The sequence below is a fragment of the Peromyscus maniculatus genome, chromosome 9 (assembly GCF_049852395.1).
Source record: "Peromyscus maniculatus bairdii isolate BWxNUB_F1_BW_parent chromosome 9, HU_Pman_BW_mat_3.1, whole genome shotgun sequence".
NCBI lineage: Eukaryota > Metazoa > Chordata > Mammalia > Rodentia > Cricetidae > Peromyscus > Peromyscus maniculatus.
This window is the reverse complement of record NC_134860.1, coordinates 4,341,978-4,369,307: the sequence shown is the minus strand read 5'-3', so window position 1 is coordinate 4,369,307 and position 27,330 is coordinate 4,341,978. Positions and strand designations below refer to the sequence as shown.

At 42.3% G+C, this 27,330-nt stretch overlaps 2 protein-coding genes across 4 annotated transcripts in view; one reads left to right on the top strand and one right to left on the bottom strand.

The window, feature by feature from the left end:
* The window catches only part of Dcp1a (decapping mRNA 1A), a 56,037-nt gene that overhangs the window by 18,403 nt on the left and 10,304 nt on the right, over positions 1-27,330 (bottom strand). For all 3 annotated transcript variants that reach the window (XM_006981490.4, XM_016000085.3, XM_076544153.1), the window contains 2 exons: positions 9,911-9,977; positions 2,287-2,425 (listed from right to left, as the gene is read on the bottom strand). In XM_006981490.4, the coding sequence (XP_006981552.2) occupies positions 2,287-2,425; positions 9,911-9,977 (206 nt within the window). The remainder of the gene's footprint in view (positions 1-2,286; positions 2,426-9,910; positions 9,978-27,330) is intronic.
* Cacna1d (calcium voltage-gated channel subunit alpha1 D) overlaps positions 21,376-27,330 on the top strand; it is a 462,187-nt gene continuing 456,232 nt past the window's right edge. Inside the window, exon 1 of the mRNA XM_076544143.1 lies at positions 21,376-21,594. Within this exon, the coding sequence (XP_076400258.1) occupies positions 21,456-21,594 (139 nt within the window). The 5' untranslated portion in view covers positions 21,376-21,455. The remainder of the gene's footprint in view (positions 21,595-27,330) is intronic.

The window sequence follows — 27,330 nt, the reverse complement described above, 5'->3', positions numbered from 1 at the left end:
CTGTCTTGAAAAATAAACAAACTAATCGAACATAAATAAACCACGTGCACTTGGACAGAATTTCGGAAGGACACATAATGAAGTATTATCAATGGTTATTTCTAGCTGGCAGAATCACTGTATTCCCTTCCTTTCATTTATTAATTATTGAGCATACAATTTCCTAGAATATTATGCATTGCTTGCCTAAGAAAAATAATGGTATTCCTACATTTTGAAGAACAATTAAAAATACTGTTCTTAAAAATTCCTGCCCCCCAAAACTTTGGGGGGGGGGAAATCAAAATCCAGGATTATGTCCTGTAGCTAGAAGCAATGCCAATTGGGTAGCTGTAAAGGTCTGTGGTTTTAGCTATATTTCATTACATGAAATACAAAAGTTGGTAAAAAATAAATAAATAAATAAACTACAAGGATTGTAGAGAGGAAATGCTTACAGAGTTTTAAGTTTCAACCTTTATAAATACTATGCATAATGCTGGGTTTGCGCCAGTGTGGTAGTGTACAGTGTTTGTATGAGGTGTGGGGGGGGGGAGAATACAAAAGAGATAAGAGATGATTATCTTATATAAGCTGACTGAACAGAGAAGATTCAGAATTGGAATTAAATCTCATTAAACCTGAGGCCTTGCTTATCCTTCCCCGCCCTTGGCTGCCAATCTCTCAAGTCTATCAAAAAGAAACACAGGGACCACCTGCCTACATGCTGCTGGGGAGTCCCTCCAAACACTAAGATCCAGGTCCAGAGTCACTTCTAACGTCAGCTCCACACGGAAAAACAGGCAAACGAGGAAGAAAGCAGAACTGTCCTAGGGAAGCTCTGCTTATTTGGTTTTTACAAACAAATAAACAACAAATCCCTGTAAGTAAAACGTTAAAGATGTCACAAATCTTCAAACAGTTCATTTGATGAATCTAACCCTGGATAACATCTTATGTATTCCAGCATGTTTTTTACAACAGAAGATGCTCGCTGTACGATCTGCTTTTGCAGTAACTGAAAACAGAAACCGTATCAGATTTTCAGACTGCCCACTTGACACTAGAGTTTCTGGAGTCTAGGGGTTGAGCGCAGTGGTAGGTAGCACGCTCAACACTAGGAAAAGTGTCCAAAGAGAACAGCAGCCTTCTTTCCTTTTGTGGTTTCTGCTTCTCAGCCAGAGAAGTCAGCCAAGACCACTTCTTCAGCACCTGTCCTGCTCAACAGTATCAGTTTCTGTCTAATGGGTATTTTGATCCAGTCACCACTCAGGATGGTGATGATCAGTACTCACATGAACACAGCAGGGGTAACGAGAAGAGCACAAGGTATTATTATGAGAAGGGATCTATGGAAAATAAGTTAGCCTTTAGACCAAACCAAACAATAACAAAAAACCCTCCCAAACTTCAAATTTTATTTTTATTTGATTTTTTTAATAATCATGATATAGCTGGCTGGTGATGGCACACGCCTTTAATCCCAGCACATGGGAGGCAGAGGCAGGCAGATCTCTGAGTTAGAGGCCAGCCTGGTTTACAAAGTAAGTTCCAGGATAGCCTGGGCTACACAAAGAAACCCTATCTTGAAAGAACCAAAACCAAAAGAATACAATGTAAAACTGAATGAAAGCCAGGTGTGATAGCACACGCCTTTAATCCTAGCACTCCAAAGCCAAGGTAGGTGGATCCCTGTGAGTTCAAGGTCAGCTTGGTTTACTAAGAAGCTCCACTGTCAGGATTACATCAAAACAAAAACAATCAAGATACAAAATACTCCCTAAACCACAACTCCAAAAAGCAAAAAGCCACACCTCCAAACAAACAAGAGATAGAAAACACTGAATTTCAGAAAAGTGTCACATTTGGGTAATGATGGGCTCAATTATGGAACGAACACAAATGTGCCATTTACTGTTCTGGGGCACAAATTACCAACTGTTTTCAGAGCCCATGTAAGACCTTAAGGCCATCTAGCACTGAACAGGATTGCAGGGGTGAAGAGACACCATGACACTTTCCCTGAGACGCCAGCTGAGCACCAGCTTCTGCTCTCCATGACCATTTTCTCCCACAGTAATTCTACAAGGACTACAGAACAGAAAATGACTGTTAAGCTTTCCTCCCTAACCACGTACTCTGGGGGAAGCAGATCTTCCTCAGTCTGGCAGGCTTGAAATCGTAGACTTTGTTCTTTTCTAAACTAATGACCTCTGTGGGTGCTGGAGTAACTTGGCCCCTCTCTAAGACTCCAGTAGGCCTCTTCCTCTCCTTTGGTATGCCCTGGCAGAACCCAGAGAGCCTTACCCTCTCATACTCATCCTTGGCTCTGCTAAGCATCTCCAGGATGTCAATGGGCCTCTGGTCGTTGCAGCCATTGGCCTGGCTGGGACTCTGTTTCTCTTGAGCAGCCTGCTGGGATCGCCGTGTCTCCTCTTTGACCACACTGGAGGGTGAGAAACAGGGTTCAGAAAGGCCACGTCACACAACTGGACTCCAGTGCTCTCTTGTTGACTTTCCAAGGATAAAGGAAGAGTGTCACATGACACTGCCCTTGCAACAGATAACAGGCCTTGGTGACCTAATTCCAGAAAACATATGACTTCACCATGTCACCATCTCAGTCATAACAGTCAACAGTCCCTTACCTTGAGAAAGACAAATGGAATCCCTTTCTGGAGGTGGTACATTAAGAAACCCATTCAAGCATCTCCTTTTCTCCTACAAGTAACTCAAAACCAGTAGAACTAAGTGGTAAATGGACATTACTAAGACATGGAAAATTGAACAGTATACTGTGGACTAGTCTCGAAAACGGGGTTGAATTCTCTATAACCAGACAAAAGGAGCTGCACTAAACTAGTAACCAATTTTAGGGTAGTTACGGGTATGTACTGTATTTTTATTGGCATTATTTAATTCTTCACTTTAAATTCCACAAGGCAAAAGTCTCAAGCTAAGAATGCCACACAGGGTTGGAGTCTTCAGCTTTTTACAGGCTTATATTTTCAATAACATCCTTGGTTCCTCCTTGTATCCTTCACCATAGGAAAAAAAAAGGTTTGAAGCAATTGAGTAATTTCAGTAAAATGTTACGTTTATGTAAAATGTATAGATTTTAATAATGCAACTAATTAATCAATACATTCAGATTTTAGTCACATATTGCAATGAATAGGCCTTCCTGCCATGAGATTTTATGGGTGCAAGTCTCACTTGGCAGTTTTGTTAACTGAGAACTCACAGACAATGATGACAGGGAGTCTAACAGTTCAGTAGCAAAAGGCTCATTTTGAAAGGACATGTGTAAGAGAAGGAACATGAGCAGTCCTAAGGCTCGGTCACTTAGTGTCAGTTAGGACAGCCTGCCCAAAACTAATTGTTCATTGACACTAGGTTAGACAATACCACTTTTTAAAAAGATAGAGCCAACATCTCCGGAGAGATAGTTCAGTTGCTGTGCAAATACATAAATACATGCTTTGTAAGCACAAGGATCTGAGTTAGAGTTCCAGAATTTAAAAAAAAAAAAAAAGGGGGGGGGGGGAAGCAGCCTAAAACGATAAAGTGCTTGCTGTGAAAACATTAGGATTTGGCTCTCCAGCACCCATATAAAAAGCCAGGAGCAGCAGAGTGCATTTGGAATCTAATTGTAGGGAAGTGGAGACAAGAGGAACCAGACCCCGGGATTCACTGGCCAGCCAATCTACGTGAGTCAGTGAGCTCCAGGTTCAGTGAGAGAACCTGTCTCAGAAAGGTGAGGGTGACAGAGACACCTGACATTAACCTCTGGCTTCCATCTGCATGTGCACACACATACATGCACACTCACAGACACAAACACACAAAAGAACGTGATGGTTCATGCTTGTAATCCTGCATTAGGGAATCAGAGACAAGTGGTTTCTCTAGGACTCACTGGCCAGCCAGCCTAGCCTATGTGGTGGGTTCCAGGCCAGCGAGACCTATCTCACAATAAGTAAATACAAAAATGAAATAAAATTAAGAATAACACCCAAGGAATGACACTTGTCCTCTGGCCTCCACACACACAAACATATGTGTGCACGCGCACACCAAGATATCAGAATCATTATGAGCTTTTTTTTTTGAGATAGGCTTCCCATGTAGCTGAGGCTAGCCTCCAAAGACTTCTGCTTAAGCATCCTGAGTGTTGTTATTATAGGTATATACCATCACACCCAGTTGCCACTCTGAATTTATATATAAAATTATTGTATGTGTAAGGGTGTTTTGCCTGCATGCATGTCTATGCATTACATGTGTGCCTGGTGCCCACCGAGGCCAGAAGAGGTTGTTGGATCATTTGGAACTTGTGAACTGCCATATGGGTGCTGGGACTCAAACTTGGGTCTTCTGGAAGAGCAGCCAGTGCTCCCCATTACTGGGCCATCTCTCTGGCTCCCGTTCTGATTCATGAATTAAATGTCTGTGTTTGCTTCTGACTCACCAGCTGGATTGTAGGTGTGTGTCACTGTGCATCCTATGCATGCTCATGCAGAGGCTCTCTTAGAGGCCCTCCCTAAACTGGGAAGCTTCTGTTTCCTCTAGGCTAACTGGTCAGTGAGCTCCTGGATTTGCCTGTCTCCACCACCAGCGCTGGGGATCACACCTCAGGTCCCCGTGCCTAGATACCAAGTGTTAAATCCTTAGGCCGGCTCTGGGTTTTAGCGTGCTACGATGTTCTGTGGTTCTGTAGGAAAGGTGACCTTGTAGACGTCCTCCAACTCTATTTGACTCTAAAGTTCTGCCTGTCTTACATTCTAGGCAAGTGTTCCACCGCGGAGCCATATCCCCTGGACCTCTGCTGCTTTAGAGCGATGCCGTTTTTCCTTCTGGAGTCTTAGCCTATGAGGAGGTCATTACTGCCACCACACGAACTGCAGAAACACAGGCTTCATGGCAGACGAAAAGAAGACTGGGCAGTGAATCGAGAATCCCATCAACACCAGTAGTGTATTTAATACTCAGCTAAAGGCCACACCAGCCTGAGCCCACACAAGAAAGGACTCCAGCACATAGGCTTTTCTACCTACTTCCTCACTTGCCACCTAGCTTGGCCAAGCTGGTGGTCAACCCTTCCCTGACTTGGACTGGATCTGTGATTCTGGTTCAAAACCAGTATTCTCTAATAATCCCCACTGTTTACCCACAGAACAGACCATCTCAGGAAGCCAACTACTGCTGAAACCAAAAGCTGCTGTTGGGGTGGTAATGAAGAAACTCACACGAAGAGGGCTGGCCTGAAGGTCTCTTCTAGGTCAAACTTAACGGACAGTGCTCTCAGTGGCGGCTTGATGAGAATGACTCCCAGGGGCTCATGTATCTGAACGGTCTCCAGTTGGTGAAACTTTGGGAAGGTGGGGTGGTTTGAATGAAAATGGCCTACAGGGAGGGGCACTATTAGGAGGTGTGGCCTTGCTGGAGGAAGTGTGTCACTGGAGGTGGGCTTTGGGGTTTCAGAAGCCCAAGCCAGGTCCAGTGTCACTCTCTCTTCCTGCTGCCTGCTGATAGAGATGCAGAACTCTCAGCTACCTCACCAGCACCGCATCTGCCTGCATGCCACTATGCTTCCCACCATGACAATAATGGACTATAAGCCAGCCCCAATGAAATGTTTTCCTTCTTTTATAAGAGTTGCCATGTTTGGCTGGAGAGATGGCTCAGTGGCTAAGAGCACTGGCTGTTCTTCCAGAGGTCCTGAGTTTAATTCCCAGCAACCACATGTAACTCACAACCATCTATAAAGGAATCTGATGTCCTCTTCTGGCATAAAGATTTACATGCAGATAGAGCACCCATATACATCAATCTTAAAAGTAAAAAAGAGTTACCATGTTCATGGTGTGTCTTCACGGCAATAGAAACCAACCCTAACTAAGGCAGAAGTATTAAGAGGTTTAGCCTCCTTGGAGGTGTGTCACTGGGTGTGGACTCGGAGGTTTCAAAAGCCCATTCCCAGCTTGTGCTCCGTCTTGTGCTTATGGTAAAATGTAAGCTTTCAGGTGAGCAGAGTGGTGCACGTTTGATCCCAGCACTCATCTGGGAGGCCGAGGCAGGTGGATCTCTGTGAGTTTGAGGCCAGCCTGGTCTACAGAGTGAGTTCCAGACAGCCAGGGCTATGTAGAGAGACTGTCTTAGGGTTCCTATTGCTGTGATAAAACACCATGACTAAAGGAAACTGAGAAGGAGAGGGTTGATTTGGCTTACACTTCCATATCACTGTGTGTTACTGGAAGAAGTCAGGACAGGAACTCAAGCAGGGCAGGAAACTGAAGGTAGGAGCTGATGAAGAGGCCATGGAGGGGATGCTGCTTGCCTTTAATCCCAGTACTTGGGAGGCAGAGGCAGGTGGATCTCGGTGAGTTCAAGGCCAGCCTGTTCTATGGAGCAAGTTCCAGGACAGCCAGGACTATATAGAGAAACCCCGTTTTGAAAAACAAAACCAAACAACAACAACAACAACAAAAAAACAAAACCCCAAAAATACCCCGCCCCCCAAGAAGGGACAAACCAGCCCAGGACCACCAGCCCAGAGATCAATCACTAATTAAGAAAATGCCCTACAGGCTTGCGTACAGTCTGATTTTACTCAGACATTTCCTCAACTGAGGCTCCTTCCTCTCTGATGACCCTAGCTTGTTATCAAGTTGACATAAAACTAGCAAGCACAGAGATCTTGAGTCAAAACAAAGCAAAATAGCCGGTTGGTGGTGGTGCACGCCTTTAATCCCAGTACTTAGGAGGCAGAGCCAGGAAGATCTCTGTGAGTTCGAGGCCAGCCTGGTCTACAGAGTGAGTGAGATCCAGGAAAGGCACCCAAACTACACAGAGAAACCCTGTCTCAAAACAGTAAAACAAACAAACAACCAATCCAAAACCACCCACCCACCCCCAACCCAACCAACCAAAGGTGCCATTGCTCCAGCGTCATGCCTGTCATGCCCCTGACACGGTGGTCAGGGAGCCAGCCTCAGAAACTGGAAGCCCCAGGACACACTTTTCTTCTATACGTTGCCTTCATCATGATGTCCCTTTACAACAACTGAAAAGTAAGGCACCCTTGCCCCTCTCCCTTCTCAACGTCCAAAAACCTAAGATAGATCAAGTGTAAAACCTACTTTCACAAGCTCTACAAAGTTTGCTCAGCCATTCTGAGCAAACATTCCAAGTTTTTTTTTTTTTTTTTTTTCCTTTTTCAGTTTTTCAAGAGCGTTTCTCTGTGTAAGAGCCCTGGCTGTCCTGGAACAAATCGGCCTGCCTCTGTCTCCTGAGTGCAGGGATTAAAGGCATGTGCCACCATGCCCAGCCTCAACATTCTACGTTTTAAGGTTAAGTTTAGAATTTTGTCATTGACCAAAGAGAGCATCCGAATTTTAGATCTAAATAGATAAAGGTTGAGGCAGTCACTCAAATTTCCCACATGGCCTCTCAGCTTTAAGTTGAAGAATTTTTATTATATTGTGGCTATCTATCAAAGAGGTTATAAGAAATGTATCTAACAGAATGTGGACTGACAGACAAGCTTTATTTATTGTGGTGCTGGAGACTAAACCCAGTGCCTGCCTAGAACATTTACCAAGGAACTTCATCGCCTGCCCAAAGTAACTGGTTTAAATGCACAAGATAGCTGGGTGGTGATGACACACATCTTTAATCTCAGCACTCAGGAAGCAAAGACAGAAGGACCTCTGTGAGTTCGAGGCTAGCCTGGTCTACAGAACAGAGTTCCAGGGCAGGCTCCAAAGCTATAGAGAAACTCTGTCTCCAAAACAAAACAAAACCCCCAAAAAGCACAAGATATGGAAGTTTGAGCATTAGCCAGTGGGGTGACACTGACTGACCTAGAGAACAGATATATGCAGGCAGACAGACAACAGTGAAAGACCGTTGTCCCCCCTTCTCTTTTTTCTTTAATCTTTGGTGACCAGAGGCATTTATCCCAGAGTTAGTGGCAATGTTTGTGAGGCATTCTCTTCAGATATAAATAGGCCAAGCACTCAAAAAGTCACTATCAACTGGGCACCCTTTTGGGGACATAAGGTCTCCCTCCCTTCTTACATAGCTGAAATGTGCTATGTCACCCAGGCTGATCTTGAACTCACAATCCTTGCACCTCAGCCCTGGGATTACAGACATCTGTAATCACTTTCAGTAACTTCCTTCAATTCCCATTTCTATTTCCATATCTATTTCCGGGCTCAGTACAGTCTTTTCAGATGGCCTTCAGTCTTCAGCTCCAGTTACCACTGAGGTTTTTAGTATGTGGAGTGCTGCCGAGGCCCTCAGAAGAAACTTCAAGATGATTTTCCTTCAGTAGTTGTTAGGCTCAAACAGACAGATTCTCTCGTTTGGGACTAAAGACTCTAATTTGGCAGGAGAAAATATCACTGTATCAATATAGTCCAAAGTTTAAATACATCTGCCACTTTTGTGATCAAATAAATGCCCTGGCTGAGGTCATGAGGCAGGGCCCCAGGAGCTCAGCGCTAGCATGTTTGTGTTCTCATGTGATGATGCACTCCATCACTACAATACAGCAAGGTCCTTTCCCATGTTAGCCCATGCTCCTGACTTCCTCTAGCTATACCACACCATATTCCACATGAGCAGAAGAAACCTTTCTCTCTATAAACTGAATGGACGCCATTGTCGAAAAGTAGTGTAACCCACAGATGTTTTAATGTTTTCAAAGGAAGTGTGCTAAGAAAGGCAGCACTCCTCTAGTGAGACCGTCCGTTTACAGGCAGCCAACACAACAGGGCTGTCCTGCAGCTCACAGCCAGAGCAGCTGACAGAGCAGTGAGTGGATACACGTTCACTTAGGACACTCCAGCAGTCCTGGGTTATAACCTGACCTTTGTGCGGGGACCTTCTAAAGACATGTAAACACACCTAGAATTGAGGTTACTGGGTTAACTATTATACTTTCAAGATGACTAATTCAAACTTCCTGTTAACTAAATCAAGAATATTTTCCTCCAAATACACAGATCCACACCTTGAGGGGGCAGCAGATCTTGGATTTGGTAGGAATAAGAGCTCACTGCAGCTCCAGCAAACCCTAAAGCAGCAGCCGACCTGCGCCAGACGCCACCGCCCACTGCACACCCTGCTCTATGCTGTGGTCCCAGGCCCTGTCTCGCACCACAGTGTCTTGGGCTCCCAGAATTAAGATGGGCAGCCTTGCACTATGGTCACTCAAGAGGTGGCTTCTACAGGCCAGCACAAGGACAAGAAGTCATCCTTTAGATCACTGATTCAATGGAAATCATTTTCCAAACTTCAAGACTGTGAGTTTTAAATATCTTTTGGAAAACAAACTGTACACTAGGACTTGCTAACCCCAGCCTGTGCTCTAACTAAGTTCATCTAGAGGATATGTAATCTGTATCGAGCTACCGACCACAGTACCACTCATTCCAGTAGAAATCGGCCTAGTTACTGTATATGGTGGTCGGCCTATGTGTCCTGATGCACCTCACATTCTCTGCCAGGCATCTTGGCAACTGTAACCACAGCTCAGCACCTGTTAAACTGAACTGTCTGTAGGACTGGATACAATGGATAACTGCTACAAAGGAAAATTTAATATCCTGAAAAAATGCTGATGACATTAAATCATTAAACAAATGTTCTTACATTTGTAGATAACAATCCCCCACATCAATTTAATGTATACACAACATAGATTAAAAGGGAACAGACATTTGTAAATACACTGGATTAGTAGGATCGTAAGTAATTTTTAGAAAACAAATCTGCCTTTGTCAAACTTTTGGCAATAAAAAGGAAATGAAGAGGGCTGTAAGTTAACTAGGAGACGTTAGTACTGAAGAGAAGTTGGGACTGGAGTAATGTTTTATCTCTCATTAATCTATAAAATAGACTTTTAGATTTTTATACTTACTCAGCCATGAGTTTTGCTATGCGGTGACAGTCATTCTTGTCATAAAACCAGATACTGTATATCGACACTTGAAAAACAAAGGAAAACAAAGAGAGATAAGCATAAGGTTTTCAAGTCTGAGGACACGAACGACATAATACTGGATTCACCATTAGATCCTCAAATGATTAGTAATCCCTCTAAAGAAAAAAAGGAATAAATGAAACACAAAACTTCTCCCCCAGAAGTCCATTAAAACCAGAACAAGTAAAATACTCAAGATATTAACACAAAAACCAAGTGAGGTGTGGTAGCATATGCCTATAATCCAGCTATTCTGGAGGTTGAGGCAGAGAGAATGCTAATCCAGGGCCAGCCTGGGCAACTAAGTAAGGCTATCTCAAAATAAAATTAAAAACCAGTTAGGGATAAAGCTCAGTGGTACTTAGTTCATCCACAGTAAAACATACCCCCCCCCCCCACACACACTTTGTTTTAAACATCAAAATCAGCCGGGCGTTGGTGGCGCACGCCTTTAATCCCAGCACTCGGGAGGCAGAGTCAGGCGGATCTCTGTGAGTTCGAGGCCAGCCTGGGCTACCAAGTGAGCTCCAGGAAAGGCACAAAGCTACACAGAGAAACCCTGTCTCAAAAATAAATAAATAAATAAATAAATAAATAAATAAATAAATAAATAAATAAATAAATAAATATCAAAATCTGCCACTAAATATCAATGTTCAGTTGGAACCTCCACTCACTCCTGCTTGATCCGGAAACCTCACTGCTGTTTCTCTCTCTCCAAACTTTGCCCTCTCAGAATCTCCTAACAAAGAAAAGGCACCAAAGCCCCGTTCTGAATTCTGGGCAACTATTGCAACTGCCTCCCATGTTGCCACCAGCAGCCCAAGTCCCCACCTAAAGCGTTCAGACTTTGACCATACTTGGGCACAAACCCAGCCTGTGGTGGACACATCACCCTGTATCTACAGCCTATATAATCTCTGCTTTAGTTCAGGAGTGTGGCTTCTCCAGCCTCACTCTCTGGGACTAGAGAACCCACCCCAAAAGTTGCTTTGCTCAAATAAACCTGTTGCTATACTTTTTCAATTCGGCTTGATCTGGCTTACTGTGTCGGCGGAGAAAACCTATTAATCAGATGTACCATTACATATATATATATATGAATGAAAGATACTTATATATCAAGAAGGAAAGGCTGCCAATAAACTAAGACTCAATCAGTATTGATGATTCCAAACACGAAAATACAAAAAGGTCTTAATTACAATGAAAAAGTTAACAGGAAGTTTTAAATAACTGATCAACTGTTCACACTCATCATCAGTCAGTCACACTCTCTTTGCCACCTTTTCTTATTCCCAGAATGATGAGCCACATAACTAAGGACTTCAAAATCTTTGTTGCAAAATAAATTACTTTTATCATTAAAGATGGCAATATATAAATAGGCTTTTAAATCAGGTTTTGGATATGGTGTGTAGAAATACTGAAGATGCAAGTCAAAATAAGCACCTGGCTGGGGAAGGCCCACTGACTGTTCTCATGTACCACTGGGGGAGTGCAGTCTCTCCTCCTGGAGGTAACTCACTGGGACAGGAGCTTGAGGCAGATGGTCTCACTACCCCTACAGCCAGGAAGCAGAGGGATGGATGCTACTGCTTAGCTCCATTCGTTTGTCTGGAAGTCAGGGCAGATCTCCTCACACCAATTAACCTAATCTAGCTAACTCCTCGTGGACATGTCCAGAGCCTTGTCTCCTAGGTGACTCTAGGTCCTGGCAGGTCAACAACCAATACTAACCATAGTATCCTTTTTTCTTAGAAATGACAGCTTCATTCTATCCAGGAATCTCTTCTATCTTTGTAAATACCAGTGGAGCTTTTTGTACACATGTTTCTGGATTCTTTATTTCCATTTGCCTATCTCTACCATGTCTTGATTAGTGTTGTATAGATGTATGGGGAGATTTTCTTTAAGTTTTATTTATTTTGGGGGCAGGGTTTTGGTGTTTCTGAGACAGTCTTGCAATGTAGCTCAGGCTGACTTCAAAACTCTTGCTCCTCCTTCCTTTGCAGGTGTGTGTCAAAAAACTCAGATGAAGGCACTGTTTTTGTTTCTAACATGTTGATTTATTTTCTGCATTCTTTTTTTTTTTTTTTTTTTTTTTTTGGTTTTTCGAGACAGGGTTTCTCTGTGTAGCTTTGCGCCTTTCCTGGAGCTCACTTGGTAGCCCAGGCTGGCCTCGAACTCACAGAGATCCGCCTGGCTCTGCCTCCCGAGTGCTGGGATTAAAGGCGTGCGCCACCAACGCCCGGCCTATTTTCTGCATTCTTAACTACACCAGAATTCCCAACCCTGCAATGGATTTGTGTGTAACAAACTTGTCAGCTCAGAGTTGTATATAGACAATATCGTTTGATTAGGGACAAACTGAACTCCTGTAAGTATTTTCTTTGACTCATCACAGTGGTCACAAGTTTCAGAGCTATTCTAAACAGAATTGGATGAACATCACTGCCTGGCTCTTGATCTCAGAGGGCAAGCATTTAGTCCTTTAGCCTGCAAGCACGCGCGCGCGCGCGCACACACACGCTATTAGCTGCAAGTCTGGTCTTTCGAGTCAGGGTTTCTCTGTGTAGCTTTGGTGCCTGTCCTGGATCTCACTTGGTAGATCCGCCTGCCTCTGCTAAGTGCTGGGATCAAAGGCGTGCGTCACCACCGCCCAGCTATTAGCTGTAAGTTTTTGTAGGCATGCTTCACCAAGGTACTGGGTCACTTCTATTCATAATTCGAGTTTTTATCATAGACGGACAGTGGATTTTGTTGGTCTTTTAAAACTTTCCTCACAACGTAATCATGAAGGCTGGGTGTGCTACTGGATTGTGGAGTACATGCATGGCTTGTGCAAGGCCCCAGCCTCAAAATAAGAACAAAAACCATGTATTTCCTTAGCTTATTGACTTGGTAGACTTCATTTATTAATTTTCAATACTGAATCAACCTTTCCTATCTGGATAGCGCTCCCTTGGGCACTGAGTACACTTTTTAAATGTATTAACGGACCTGATATGTTAGTATTTAGGAGAGGATTTTTGAGTCTATGTTTATAAAAATACACAGGCTAGTAGTTTTCTTTTTCATCTTTGTTGTGGTATTAGTGTAATAACAGTCTTACAGAAACATCTGGGAAGTATTCCTTCTTTGCCTACTCTCGGGAGACTAACATTAGTGTCAATGCTTTTGAATTTCTTTTTCAGGAACATGTAAGTTACAAATACAATTTCTTTAATGTGGTTCAGCAGTACTCAGGCTATCTATTTTATCTTGGTTGAATGCCACAGTTTCTGAGTTTTAAAGGAGTTGTTCTACGTCTTCTAAGTCACCAAGAGTTGATAAATGTCAAGTTGTTCTTAAAATCTCATGTATCTAGACAGTTGCAGGATTTGCAATTTCTTATCCCCCTCACCCTCCAACAGAGGCACATTTGATTTTGTTCTTTGAGACTGGGCCTCACTTTGTAGCCTATGCTACCTGGAATTCACAATCCTCTTGTCTCAGGATCCACACGCCAAGAATTATAAGCATTTGGTACTATGTCCACCTATCAACGTATGCCTGTACTCTTGTGAGTTTTGTTAAACATTTCATCAACTACACTGTCTTTATTTCACAGAACAAGCTTTTGGCTTCAGCGATTTTTCTTCACTTTCTCCAATTTCACTGAAATGTGTTGTTATCTTTTTAATTTCCTCCCTTTTTATGCTCTGAGTTAATTTTGCATTTCTTCTTCCCTTGTCTTTTTTTTTTTTTTAAGATAAAGTTTCTCCTAGGTCAGGTTGGCCTTGGGCTCCCAATCTTTCATTTTCCATGTGCAGGGATCATAGGCGTGTGCCAGCACACTTGGTTATTTCTAATTTCTTTCAGTGGGAATTTAGTAAGTTCTCAGCCAGGCTGCACAGAAAGGCAGACATTTACCATGGCTTAAAAACTATGTCCCAGGCCGGAATGGAGACACAGCCCCTCTGCCATTCCTACCCTGCCTTCTTCCGGGGTGGGGTGGAGGGCCGACCCTGGTGGTCACTTCCTCTTAGCAGGGCTTCCAACTGCCAGGTTTACTTGGCTTGCCTAGTGTTGTCGGCACAAGCCCATGCAGTCTACGGGAGGCCAGGTCCACCTGGGCTACCTTCTGTTGCTCGGCAGCCTTGCACTGTGTTCAGACTGTGAGAGACATCCTCCTGCTGGGCCGGCTGCACGTCTGTCACACCCCCATCACCTTCTTCTGGCTAGCCTTCAGAGTTCTCCAGTGCTCCGGATTATCTCCAGGTTTTACAGTTGTGCTTATCAAGAAGAGACAAATCATTTGCTTGATTGTTCAAGTCGTGATATGCAATTTTATGGTTGGAAACAGGAGTCTAAGACGACGACTGGGTGGTTTATTAATAAAGCAGAGAAAAAGATTAGTTTTAGGACTAGAGCTAGAACACAGGCTGGTGCACTCCGAGAACACCTGTTTTGCCACCCCACACCTGGCACCTAGATCTCACTACATCAAAAGTAAAATAAAGCTGGGCGGTGGTGGCGTATGCCTTTAATCCCAGCACTTTATATGTTGAGTCATTTTGTCAGCCCCATACACAACCCCCCACTCCTCCAAACAGGGCTTCTCTGTGTAACAGCCCTGGCTGTCCTGCTCTGTAGCTCAGGCTGGCCTCGAACTCATAGAGATCCGCCTGCCTCTGCCTCCTGAGTGCTGGGATTAAAGGCGTGCGTCACTACCGCCCGCCCCATAACACTTCTTTAGGCAGTGAAAGTAGTGACAGGGCTTCTTTGTGCAGCCCCAGCTCTCCTGGAACTCCATCTGGAGACCAGGGGTCTCGAACTCAGAGATCCGCCTACTTTAATGTCCTGGATGCTGGGGGCCCAGACAAGTACCACCACACCCAGCTCTATAAAATAGTGAATTTGAATTACACTTAAAGACTAGAGAAAAAGAAAGAAAAAAATTAAGTCAAAATCGCACATTTAAAGGATAGCATAAATCTAGGAATGGTGGCATAAATATGTAATCCTGCACTCTGGAGGCTAAAGTGAGGGGGTCACAATTAGGGACATAATGAACTACACCAGCAAGACCATGGTATAAAGAAATAAGAAGTTGGGGGTATAGCTCAGTTGGTAGAGTGCTTGCCTAGTATTTGAAAAGTCCTAGGTTTGGTCCCAACATTGTGACAGTGAATGTCTGTAATCCCAGCACTGGGAGGCGGAGGCAGTGAATTAGGAATTCAAGACCATTTTCAGCTACACAGAGAGTTTGAGGATAGCGTGAGATATACAAGGCCCTGTTTCACAACACACACAAGCACGCACACACGAGCCAACAAACTCAAAAAATATAAATGTAAGCATAAGAAACTGTATTTTGTTTTTTATTTACTATTTTGTTGTTTTTTAGATATGTATTCCAGGCTGTCCTCAAACTTCTGATTCTCCTTACTCTGCTTCCCAAGCACTGAGTAGGTATAAGCCATCATACCTGGCTTCAATAACTTTTATTTTATTTGACTATTAAAAATGTCCTTTATTAAACTTTACTCACACATGTGATAATGGCAGATAAACAGTATGTTACCAGAAATGAGGTGGGAGGGTTAATTTTTTTTTTTCCCCAGTCAGGATCTTTCTATATATCCTAGGCTAGCCTCAAACTTTTTTCTTTAAAAAGTTTTTCATGTAATCTACTGCTTTCAATGAATTTTAAATAAATTTAAAATGTGTTTTTTAGAATAAATAAAAAAGTGGTTGTGCATGATTTAAAAATGCACTTTTAAAAGCCTGGTGTGATCATGGTACGTGCCTAATAATTCACAAATGAAGATAAGGAGGGAGGTCAGGTCTGACGCCAACCTGGGCCATGTAAAGAGGTCTTGTTTCAGTAAAGTTTAATTTTTTATTTTATTTTATTTTTTTTGAGACAGGGTTTCTCTGTGTAGCTTTGTGCCTTTCCTGGAACTTGCTTTGGAACAGGTTGGCCTCCAACTCACAGAGATCCGCCTGCCTCTGCCTCCCGAGTGCTGGGATTAAAGGCATGCGCCACCACCGCCTGGCAAAAAATACCCTTTTAAAATAAATATTAAATAAGCTCTGTAAAGATTTTATTAGACTATATCTATAAAGCCAATTAATAAAAGTTATTTTGATGGCAAATTATTTGTTGCATCTTAAGTGAGACCACTCTTCTGCAAGACTTCATGGCAAATCATTTGACAATCCGCTGCTTACTTTTCATAAAGGTTAAGTTGGATTTTCTACTGTTACCACTGTGTGAATTAAGATATTAATAAAGAGAGTAAGCAAATGGCTTCATTTTAATAAATGAAGAACATGGACAAGATTCTCTTTTCCCTACCCTGTTGACAAGGTTCCATGTTCTGGCACGGAAAATCTCCAACCACACTAAAACTGCCCTAAACCTTCAGAGCCCTGTGTGGCCACAGATCCTTATGGTACTCGAACATGAGGCTGCTTTCCATGCCTGGGACCCATTGTTTATGGCGATTCTTCTATTTACAGAATTTCAAAACACTGCGTGTGCTTCCAATGAACAGGAATTTTGTAATGTTTTACATAATGCAAATTAAAAAATTAACTCAGCTTTGATATCTCAATGGAAGAACACAGAAGTAGCCTTGTTAGAGAGAATGATTCCACATTATCTACTACTGGGTCTAGAAGCTAAATCTCACCCCAACACTAATTTAGAGTAAATCACACTAAGGCTTTCAAAAGACTCCATATATGGCAATTACAGGCAATCACCTTTCTTTAAATATCCCTCTTTCCAACCTTGGCTCAGAAGACCTGAAACACTAAGCCCAAATACAGAAGATTCCGGTTTTCACATACTACACAATCTCCATCTGGACACAGCCACGTGAGCGGCAGGGCTGACAAAGTGCGTTAAAATGCAATGCATCAGGTATGCAGAGGAGCACAAAGCTCTTTCTGGGATTCCAAATTAAACTATTAGAATTTCAAATTGAAAACTAAAGTAATTTCACCAGAGCTGCCAGCTTAAGGCAAATCTTCATTTAAGTTATCCCTTTTTCTTTCAAGAAACAATGTAATTTAGAAATAAGACATTTGCTTCTATACTTGTCCATTATCAAACAAACTGCCAAAAAAGAACCAAACACTTTCAAAGGCATGTTTGCAGAAGAAACAGATAAGGAGGCCAGAACGATAGCTTAATGGGCAAAGGATAAGAGTCACACTCGATTCTGCCAGAAGCAGACCTGTAGAGGTTCAGAGACGCATCCAAGAACCAGTGCTGTCTGCCAACAGATCAAAAGCTCAGTGCATGCAACTGGCAAGAAAGCTCAGGGAGCTGCCACTGAGCCTGTCACTGCCACTAGTGAGGAGAAACAGAGAAGTCTGCCAGATAGCCGCGACCACAGAGGACCTTGTCTCTAAACCCAAGTTAAGTATTCTTAAGAGAACCCACACTTGAAGGTCCTACACATGCTGCCAACAATCCGTGCTGAGATGTCCTGAAATAATCTCCCCTCATTAACTGTCCCACAAGACTCAGGCTTCTGGGAAAGCAGTATTACTCTGCCACAGCAAACAATGATTTGTACCTGTGTCATAAATGGTTTTTGTCAATTTCAAAGGGAACTAGTTGGTGGATACCCACCATATGTCTTGACTGCTGGTCCCAAGGCAATAGACATAATGGCAGCCACTGAAAAGGTAGGGAGTATAATGTACCATTGTTGTACTTCCATGAAAAATATCAAGAGGCAAAACAGCCCCAAACAAGTGTTTCTTCTACTTTTCAACTGGGGGCCCTATCCTTTGGAAATCAGAAAAACAAAATAAAACAAAACAAAAAAAACCAAAAAACTGTTAAACGCATTTGGATTATCTAAAATTTAGAAAAACTTAAAAGCTGATGGGAAAAATGTTTAGTTATCAAAAGAGCCCTCTAAAAACCTACTTATTAAAATTTGATATTATATTTTACTCAGCTTTATTTAAGCTGTATATGGCACACACAAGATTAAGGAAATTCAAAGTAATTCGAAGACTTTACCCAAGGCTCTGAAGAGTTCTAGCGCTACCGTGACACAGTCTCGGTACGTGCTGTCTTCTTGATTCATTTATCATTTATACCTGACCTCTTTTCTAAAAGGATCTGAGGAGGCTGGTGGTACTTTTCTTAGTACAGAGCCAAGTAGAAAAGGAGGGCTTCTGGTGTTAGTGTTCAGAGTTCTGAAACTTCTGGGGACCTGGAGAGATGGCTTGGTAGGTAGAGCACTTGACCCCAATCCCTGGAATTCACACAGTAGAAGAGAACTGACTCCCTGCAAGATGTCTTCTGACTGCCACATTACCCACATGGTCGGTCTCGGTCTTTGTGTGTGTGTGTGTGTGTGTGTGTGTGTGTGTGTGTGTGTGTATCTCTCTTTCTCTCTCTCTCACACACACACACACTCATTCACACAGGAACACCATAAACAACAAAGAATTACGAAAAGAGCTATGAATTTCTGGAGCTGTAGCTCAGTGGTAGAGCAATTGCCTAGCAGGAGGGGGAGGGTGTCTCCTGAGTTCAATTTCTAGCACCATGAAAACCAAACCAAACCTCCACAGTGGAACTAGTTCTAAAGATATAAAGAGGGGATGGAGAAATGGCTCAGTGGCTTATTGCTCTTGCAGAGGAGCTGAATTCAGACCTTACACTTGCCTGTAACTCTAGATCCAGGGGCTCTAACAGATTCTGACTTCCAAGGGAACATGCATACATACATGATGCATATAAACTCCTAGTCACACACTCATACATATACATAAATAAGACTTACAGGTATGAAGATTTCCTATAATAGGAAGCAAAAACAAGAAAATGGACTTTCAACATAGTCAAACACTCTTTAATAATCAGAAATGGAACACTGTTGCTTCACAAACAGCCGTCTGCTCCAGCTAGTGAGAAAACACATCTCTACACTGACAGATCATTTCCTTTCAGAGAGGAGTAAGCCTGGCAGCCCCTGTACAGAGCCAAAGACAGACTGGCCTTTGATTCTATCAGGAGATACTTGGCAGGCTGCAAACACTTAGGTAGACGAGAGGATGCTGTGTGTCTGACCTCTTTTTTCCAAAGAGTAGTCACCCAGAACAATGCATACTAATATGGTAGAGGAAGAGCCCAAATCCTAAAATTGAAGTCTTAGTATCTTCTTATTGAACACTGGGTAGAAGATTTGAACCATATGACCTAAAAAACTATACTCTGCAAGCTTCTCAGCTTATTTTTAAAGGGCTGCACTCTCAAAATTAAATACTGTGGAAGCAATGTGACCTGAGTGGGATTCAGGCCAGTGAGATGGTCACTGAATTTGGGAATTAGGAAAACAAGTTCAACAATACTATGTCTGATGTTCCCATTTATCAAAGTTTTTTGTTTTATTTTTTTCTTTGAGACATGGTTTCTTTGTGTAGCCCTGGCTGTCTTGGAATTTGCTCTGTACAGCAGTCTGGTCTTGAACTCAGAGCTCCACTTGCCTCTGTCTCCTGAGTGCTGGAATTAAAGGCATGTGCCACCATTGCCTGGCTCCCATCTATCAAAATTTTGTTCTTAAATGAAGGGCAACTCCAAATAAAGGGGAATCACAGTAGAGCTTTCACTGGATATAGGACTATAGGCACCGTTATCACAGTGTTCACACTCGAGGCGGGGTTTCCAAACCTGTGCTATGTATGATTATGGGTGTGACGCAACGTGGGGCATATCCCGCTGGCCATCTACCTACTCTATGTGCACACCATTTACCACGTTAACATACTGGATGGGAAAGATAAAGAGCGGGAAATGGCGTTTGACATTTATAGGTCTGAATTCTTGTTTTTTGATTTCTAGGAATCTACAGTTAGAACGTCTAGATAAAGGGTTGATTATGGTTTAAGACACAAACCTCCTCTTTTTCCCTTGACTTCTGCTTTCCTATACATTTTCCTGTCAGTTTATTAAGAGATCATCCAACTCAGAGTTGTAAGCATGAGTGCCTATAGGATATAAGATCTCAAGAGTGTTGTGATTAGCAACGGGCATGTCTCCCCAGAACTCTGCCTCAGATCAGTATGTGCAGTCACATTAGCACTTTGTGGTCAAGGAATCCAGGTGTGTGGGGATGTGCCTGCAGCTCGTTTGGTAGAATGCTTGCCTGGCATGCACACAGCCCTGAGCTCCAGTTCCAACACTACACAAACAGGGTGTGGCAGTGCATGCCTGGTGTCCTAGCACATGGGAGGTTTAGGTAGGAGATCACTAATTCCAAGTCATCCTTGCTTACACAGATCCCACTTACACAGATCCCAAGGTGAGTTTCTAACTTAAAATAACGACAAATCCAGGGGTGTGCGCTTAAGAACCAAATATATAATTTTTATACGTTGGTAGCAAATGCTTATCCTGTGTTTAACTAAAAAGACACAGCTGGCCATGCCTGGAAATAGTGACTTTTTTGTAACTGAGATCTGCTTAGATTCCCGGGGCACTGAACCTGCAGAGCTCAGTCTTGAAGTTTATGCTGCCCACTCCACGGGGCTTTAGTTCTTGGGCTAGTGGTTACTTTGTGCTTCACATTTTATAGCAGTGATGAATCTCATTATGTAACATGTAAACATGACATTACATTTATATACATGTGACATTTCTATCATCTAGATATGTGACTATGGTTAGTGACTTCTCAAAAGAAAAAATTCAAAGTATTTACTAAACTAGATATAATTATCTAGCAACTAAGATAACATTGGAACATAAAGATAAAAGCTACTTTTAAACTACCTTAGGGGAGAAAAAGCCAGTAATTACTGAGCTATAATAAAAATATTCCATTGTGGACATTCTGAAATGCCTGAGGATTCAAAAACTTACCGAGAGTGCCCGGCAGCACTTCTACCAGAATACAGTACAGAGTTTTCAATGGCCGAGCTCCCAGCTCCGTCAGCTCCCAGGCTGAGTTCTCTATGTTCTCATGGGGTTTTACCTCTTCAATCTATAACTGGGGCAAGAGTGAGGAGGCACTTTCCTTATCTTGGTCCTGGAGGCAGGCTAATGCAGCTGCCACAGGTCCTCTTTCCCTTCTGATTACAGAATCATACCAACCTCAGCCTGCAGCTGGTGGAGACCACCTGCCTTTCCTCAGGCTGCGAGCAGCAGTGTGCTGAGCTGGGAGATCACAAAGAACGAACTGCTGGACTTTTTTTTTTTTTTTTATTGTTTATAAATTCCTTTTTCAGTCTGGAGGTAGAACTCACATTTTTTGACTTGATAAATTATAAACTCATCTTGCGAGGAAACTTCTTGCACTGCACTTTAAGTCTGAAGATCTGTTCCAAATGCCAAGAGCACCCACCATCTCGACTGCTCTGCCTTGCCCTTGAACTGAGAAAGGACACGGAGAAAGACAAGAACAGCAGCGCTCCAGCATTTCTTCACTAAAACTTTCCACGTGGCAGCTGTATTTTCAACACTATGGAAATGAGCCTTCCAACATTTTCTAGTGACCTAATTTTAATTAAAAATGCTCTCTCCCAAGAGACTGATACCCGGTATAAAGGCAAAGTTGTGAGCGAAGTGGAAACCAAGGAGGACTTCTCCCAGGCCTTTTTAGGTGAGTTAAACAGTCATGTTTTTACTACCAGCTGCATCTGTAGGTAACTAACTGTTGTTGGGAAGGCTAAGGTGTAACATATGAGACTAGTAGCTGTATGGCATTAAAACTCTCTGGATAAACTCCAGACTGGGTTTTATCTAAATGTGATTATTTTCATACTGCTTCATACAAACCACAGATCTGTTACTGCTTAGAAGTGTCAGGTGAGATGAAAATCAGGACACACCCAGGTGTTCTTGGGGAACCAGAGAAGGACTTTGTTCAATTGGGATTCTAGAAAACATCTTAAAATGAGGGAAGCAGCCTTCGGCGGGAGGCCACCTTCAGGTGGTGAGTGGGGGAGAGCTGAAAGGCTATCTTCCTTTAGATAATTCCTTCCAGTAAAAACTCTAATAAAGTGCACAAAATAGTCATTCCTCTTTTGGTTAAAACTACCACACCACTTCCCCCAGAACAGAATAAAGTTAGGAGTGAGAACAGAAAAATTTGTAAGACATAATTTTTTTCTAATTAATGCGTATGCGATTGAAACTTACTAAGAAAAACATGCAAAATATCACACCTGACATCAGATTTTTAGCACCAAAAGGCTAATCCTTCAAGTTTATAATTGGTAACTCTTTTAAGTTACAGACCTTAACTCATCAGATTTTGCCACTCTCCTACAGCTGTTTAAGAATTAAACATGTACAGCTCCAGCCTTCATGAAGTAGCATTACTTTATTAAGAATCTGTGTGTGTGTGTGTGTGTGTGTGTGTGTGTGTGTGTGTGTGTGTGTGTGTGTGTGTGTGTGTTCCTTGCTGGCCTGATACTTGTTACAGAGTTCAGGCTGGCTTCAGCCTTAGTCAATCCTTCTGTCTCAGCCTCAGAGTGCATGAGCTGCCCTTGCTGGCTTCACTGAGAATCCTAACCCTTCTGAGGAAGACAGACAAAAGTTATTGGAAGCTCCAAATCATTTCAGTAACTGGTACTTATGGTTCTCCAAGAAAATAGAACTTAAGGACCAAGAAAAACAAAGTTCTCTGAAAGTACATAAAAGTTTTAAAATTCATAAGGCATGGCATCTGGTTAAGGTGCTAGGCAGATGACATATCTAATAAGTATCACTGAATTGACAACTGAGTTAAATAGTCATCTTTGTTTACGTAAAAACAAAGTAAAGAGCAGTTTGAGATAGTTTCTGTCAAAGGAAATTAATACAAGCTAGTTTGCATAAAAGAAAACAACTGAATGCCAGAATTGATTCTATAAAGCTTGAAGGTATCACAAACTTAGTACCTGCAATTAACTGGGTTATTGTAAACAGTTTAGCTGTAAGAAAAAAAAAAAGCTGCTTGTTTCTTCTATTTTTGTTGTTGCTCAGAACGTAATCTTATAGTATATTTTTTATGGCATTTCATTATTAAGTAATAGGTAAGCAAATGCATTAAAAAACTGATCCCAGGTTATCACTGTAATGCTAAGGTGTCCACAGAAGCAGTAATCAAGGGACACTTGACACTGGGGTAAAAACATGACCCCGGGGAATAGGGAGGCATCTTTCTGCAAAGAGTGGATGATGAAGCATGATTTCTTCACCACAGAAGCACAGCCTAAGCAAACAAGTTTCCTGTAGTGACAGACCAGAAACGTATGAGATCTGAATCTGCCTTTTCAGAGTCTGGTCTACACAGAGAACTAAGCGTCCTAGTACCCCCACCAAACAGAACACGTCTCTGGGAACTTCTTTAGACGTGATGGGGGGGATTTTTACATTGTTAGACCATTTGTTGTGCTGTTTGAGTCCATTTAGATCTGTGTAGGCATGAGGACACTTCTGTTAAGTGGGACATTTCTCATAAGTTTTAAACCAGGAAAAAAATTCACTGCTTGTTTCTTTTTTTTCTTTCTTTTTTTTTTTTTTGGTTTTTCGAGACAGGGTTTCTCTGTGTAGTTTTGGAGCCTGTCCTGGAACTCATTCTGTAGCCCAAGCTGGCCTTGAACTCACAGAGATCCACCTGGCTCTGCCTCCCAAGTGCTGGGATTAAAGGCATGCACCACCATCATCCTCACTGCTTGTTTCTAAAACACTGCATGGTAAACAAAAAAAAAAAAAAAAAAAAAAAAAAATACATTCAGGTCTATCTTCCTATCTTCCTACATGTCCACTGTACCTCTTCTGGTTGTTTTTGTTGATGAGTCAATCATTTTATCTACAGGTAAGGTTTTGTGCATTTATTCTCACAATGCAGTTTCTGCTTTCCCAATCAATTTCTACTCTTTTATTTTCCTTCATCTTTATTCAGATTTCCTTTCTTCTTTCCTAACCTCTTGTCTTGGATAGCCTAACTATACTATCCCATAACCTTATAGAAACTTGCAATTAGAGGTTTCTAACATTCAGTTTATAATTTTCATATATACTCAGTACAAACTAGTTCAAAATTGTTCACATTTGTATCCCTACTGATAACTTTCTGTCAGTTACATATTCTTGTTACCTCAACCTTTCTTAGTTAAAATCTGCCTGATACAGCTCATTCTACCCTCCATTTTCAACAACACATGACAATTCCATATTCATCTATTCTAATTAGTGATTTACTTATTCTGCCCTTTTATCTTGGAGTTTCTATTTACTTTTTCTCCTTTTCTAGTTTTCTCCTTTCGAGACAGGGTAACTGCAGCGGCCATCCTGGATCTTATTGTTTGTGGCACTCAGAATCAAACCAAGGGCTTTGTGCACGCTAGGCAACTGCTTTACCACTGAGCCAGTCCCCCGGCCCCACAAGGAATCACTCGTAATCTCATTTAGAAGTTCACAGCTCAACTCAGCTACCCTCATCTTTTTCTTTTCCTTTCTTCCCTTCCTCTCCTCTCTCATGCTTCCCTCTATTTTTAATTTCGTGGTTTTTCAAGAAAGAATTTCTCTTTGTAGCCCTGGGTGTCCTGGAACTTGCTCTGCAGACCAGGCTAGCCTGGAACTCGAGATCTACCTGCCTCCGCCTCCTGAGTGCTGGCACCAAAAAAGCGCTCCCCTTCTTCCCTTTGGAAAGGGTTTCCTTTTGCAGCTCAAGCAATAATAGCATGAACTCAGCAATCACTGGCCTGAGCCTCCAGGAACGCTGGGGTTACAGGTGTGAGCTATGATGCCTGGTTTCACTATCCTCACTCTTGGGACGCTTTCAGTGTGAAAAACTCATGCGACTGGTCTCCAAAACCTTTGCTTCAACTTTTCTCTATGTGCTGCAGACCTTGAGCACATTAAGCAATAAAGCAGCTGCTCTACCACGGAGCTACACTCCAAAGCTCAGCTCTGCTTTGTCTAATACTTCTATTAGAAGAAACTAGGCATTTCATTGTTCTATATAGCCATTGCCTATCTCGATTTGACTTTTCCTTTGCTCATTATCCTTAAAGATTTTCATTATTTTTAACTGTATGTGTGCTGTGTGTCTGTGAGTGGGTATGCAGTCCTCTACAGAACAGCAAGCTCTCTTCCCCGCTGGGCCACCTTCCACTCTCTCTCTCTCCACTTTGTCATCCTCTCTTTTTCTTCACCATTGTTTAAATTCTTCTCATTTCTTCTGTGTTCAATTTTTTTCCTAAACTGTACCTTTGGAATTATGCTACTGTTTAAATGAACTGAAATTAAAGATCAGTGATTAAAGTGAACTACAATTGAAAACTCAGCAGCACCGGCACCATTTCAAGGCCCAGGAGGCTTGGAAGCCCCTCCAGCTGGGCTCTCCCAGAGACCAATGCTTCCAATGCTCTGCTGTTGGAATGCTCTCCTGAATTCCTCGCCGGTTCGTTGTTGTCGTGTCCCCCCCGCCCCCGGAGTCGGAGTGGTCGGTCTGACGGGGGCTCTTTTGAATCCACCTCAAGCAACCTCTGGTTTCTTCTGTCTCTGCCATATGCAGCAGGGTGAACATTTATTCCCATTGTGCCTGGGCCTATCCCAATGACTAAACCTAAGACTTACATCTTTTATAGATTCTGGAAAGTTCTCCATTATAATTTCTTCAATTATTGCCTCTTTTAAATCAACTTTAACATCCTGACAATCTTGCCCATCATGGAGACTTTCTAATCATCCTACTTTCATTCCTTTTTCCCTTTTGAGGATTCAGTCTCTATTTCCTCACATAGTCCTCCTAGTTTACCAATGTGTGTGTGCATGGGTTTTGTTGTTTTTTTGTCCACAACCTCCTTTTTTTTTTCTGAGACAGGGTTTCTCTGTGTAGCTTTGGTGCCTGTCCTGGATCTTGCTCTGTAGACCAGGCTGGCCTCGGACTCTCAGAGATCCGCCTGGCTCTGCCTCCCGAGTGCTGGGATTAAAGGCGTGCGCCGCCGCCACCACCACCTGGCCTCATGTGTGCATGTTTAAAGCTGTTGTTAATTAGTTGCTGAATCCAGGTAGAGTCTATTTTTGTAACTAAAATTTTAATTTCTGTAAGTTCTACTTGGTTACTTTTCGAGTCTACTTGTTATTTTTAATAGCATTTGACTCTGAAGTTATTTCTTCTTTTTAATTTATAATCCACATTTGATAGTACACCCATTAAGTTCTCCAAGTGGTTGTCCATTAACTGAAGTTCCGGAGAAGGGCTGTCTAATGCTGCTCTTTCTTGTATAGTATCTCTCACTGTTCCCTGTGAATTACCTCCTTGCATATCTGTAACTTTGGACCACAAAGCTTGTGTGACATTTGTGGGCTGCCTGGGTTACAGACACATCAAAGAGTCTTGCAATTGCTTCTGCCCAGTATTTTTGAATACTTGCCGGACAGTGATTAATTTTATGCTAATTTCTGCCTAAGACTGTACACCTAGCAGTTTACCTCAGACCCAGAATTTCTATGATGAAAGGCCTATGGTTATATCTTTTGGGAAGACATTTTCTATTGAACCTATAACTCAGACTTTGATACACTTAGCTGTCATCTCATGAAGCTGACAAACATCTTTTTAATTAACTGATATGCATAGAGCATTAGATCTGGCTAGACAGTGGTATCTTTGTCTCAACTCTAACTTTCCACATTTGTGAAATCTTGTCTCCTCATCCTACCACACAAAATAAGACCATCCTTAATTTAGGAGACTTCTCGTCCCCAAGGACCCATAATAGCTGACAGCAAGTGTTAAGATCACAGGTCTCTCACTGAAGCTTTCAGTTTTCACTTTGTATTGGTTCATGGAAAGGTCCTCTATTCCCTCTTTGGTTCTGCTATGTACTTAATGTTTCATATAGCAAAAGAACTTTGTAACACCATGGCCTACCTGTCAGAAGTGTTTCTATTGAGTATTTAAAAACAAACAAAAAAGATTTGGGAATCTAGGCATACCTATAATTCCAGCAGAGAATCAAGAGTTTAAGGTCATACAGTGAGTTGGAGATCATCCTGGGCTACAAAAAACACTGTTTCAAACAACAACCAACCAAAGGCTGGGGAACAGAGGATGTAGCTCAGTGGTACCCATTACTGTAGAATGTACAAAGCCCTGGATTCAACTTTCAGCTAACATCTGATTACTTGAATAAAAAGTAGTCTTAAAGATTTAATTTTAGCATATGTATCTTTTTTTCAATGTCTATCTCAACCTGTCTGTATCTAAAATGTTGAACATAATATCTGTAAAGAGAAACAAAGAGAGCTGAGGGTGTAGCATGTATAAGGTACTTGGCTTGTAAAAAGGAGGGAAAAGGGGTGGAGAGAACTTCCTGAGGAGCAGGCTCCTGGTGGCTCC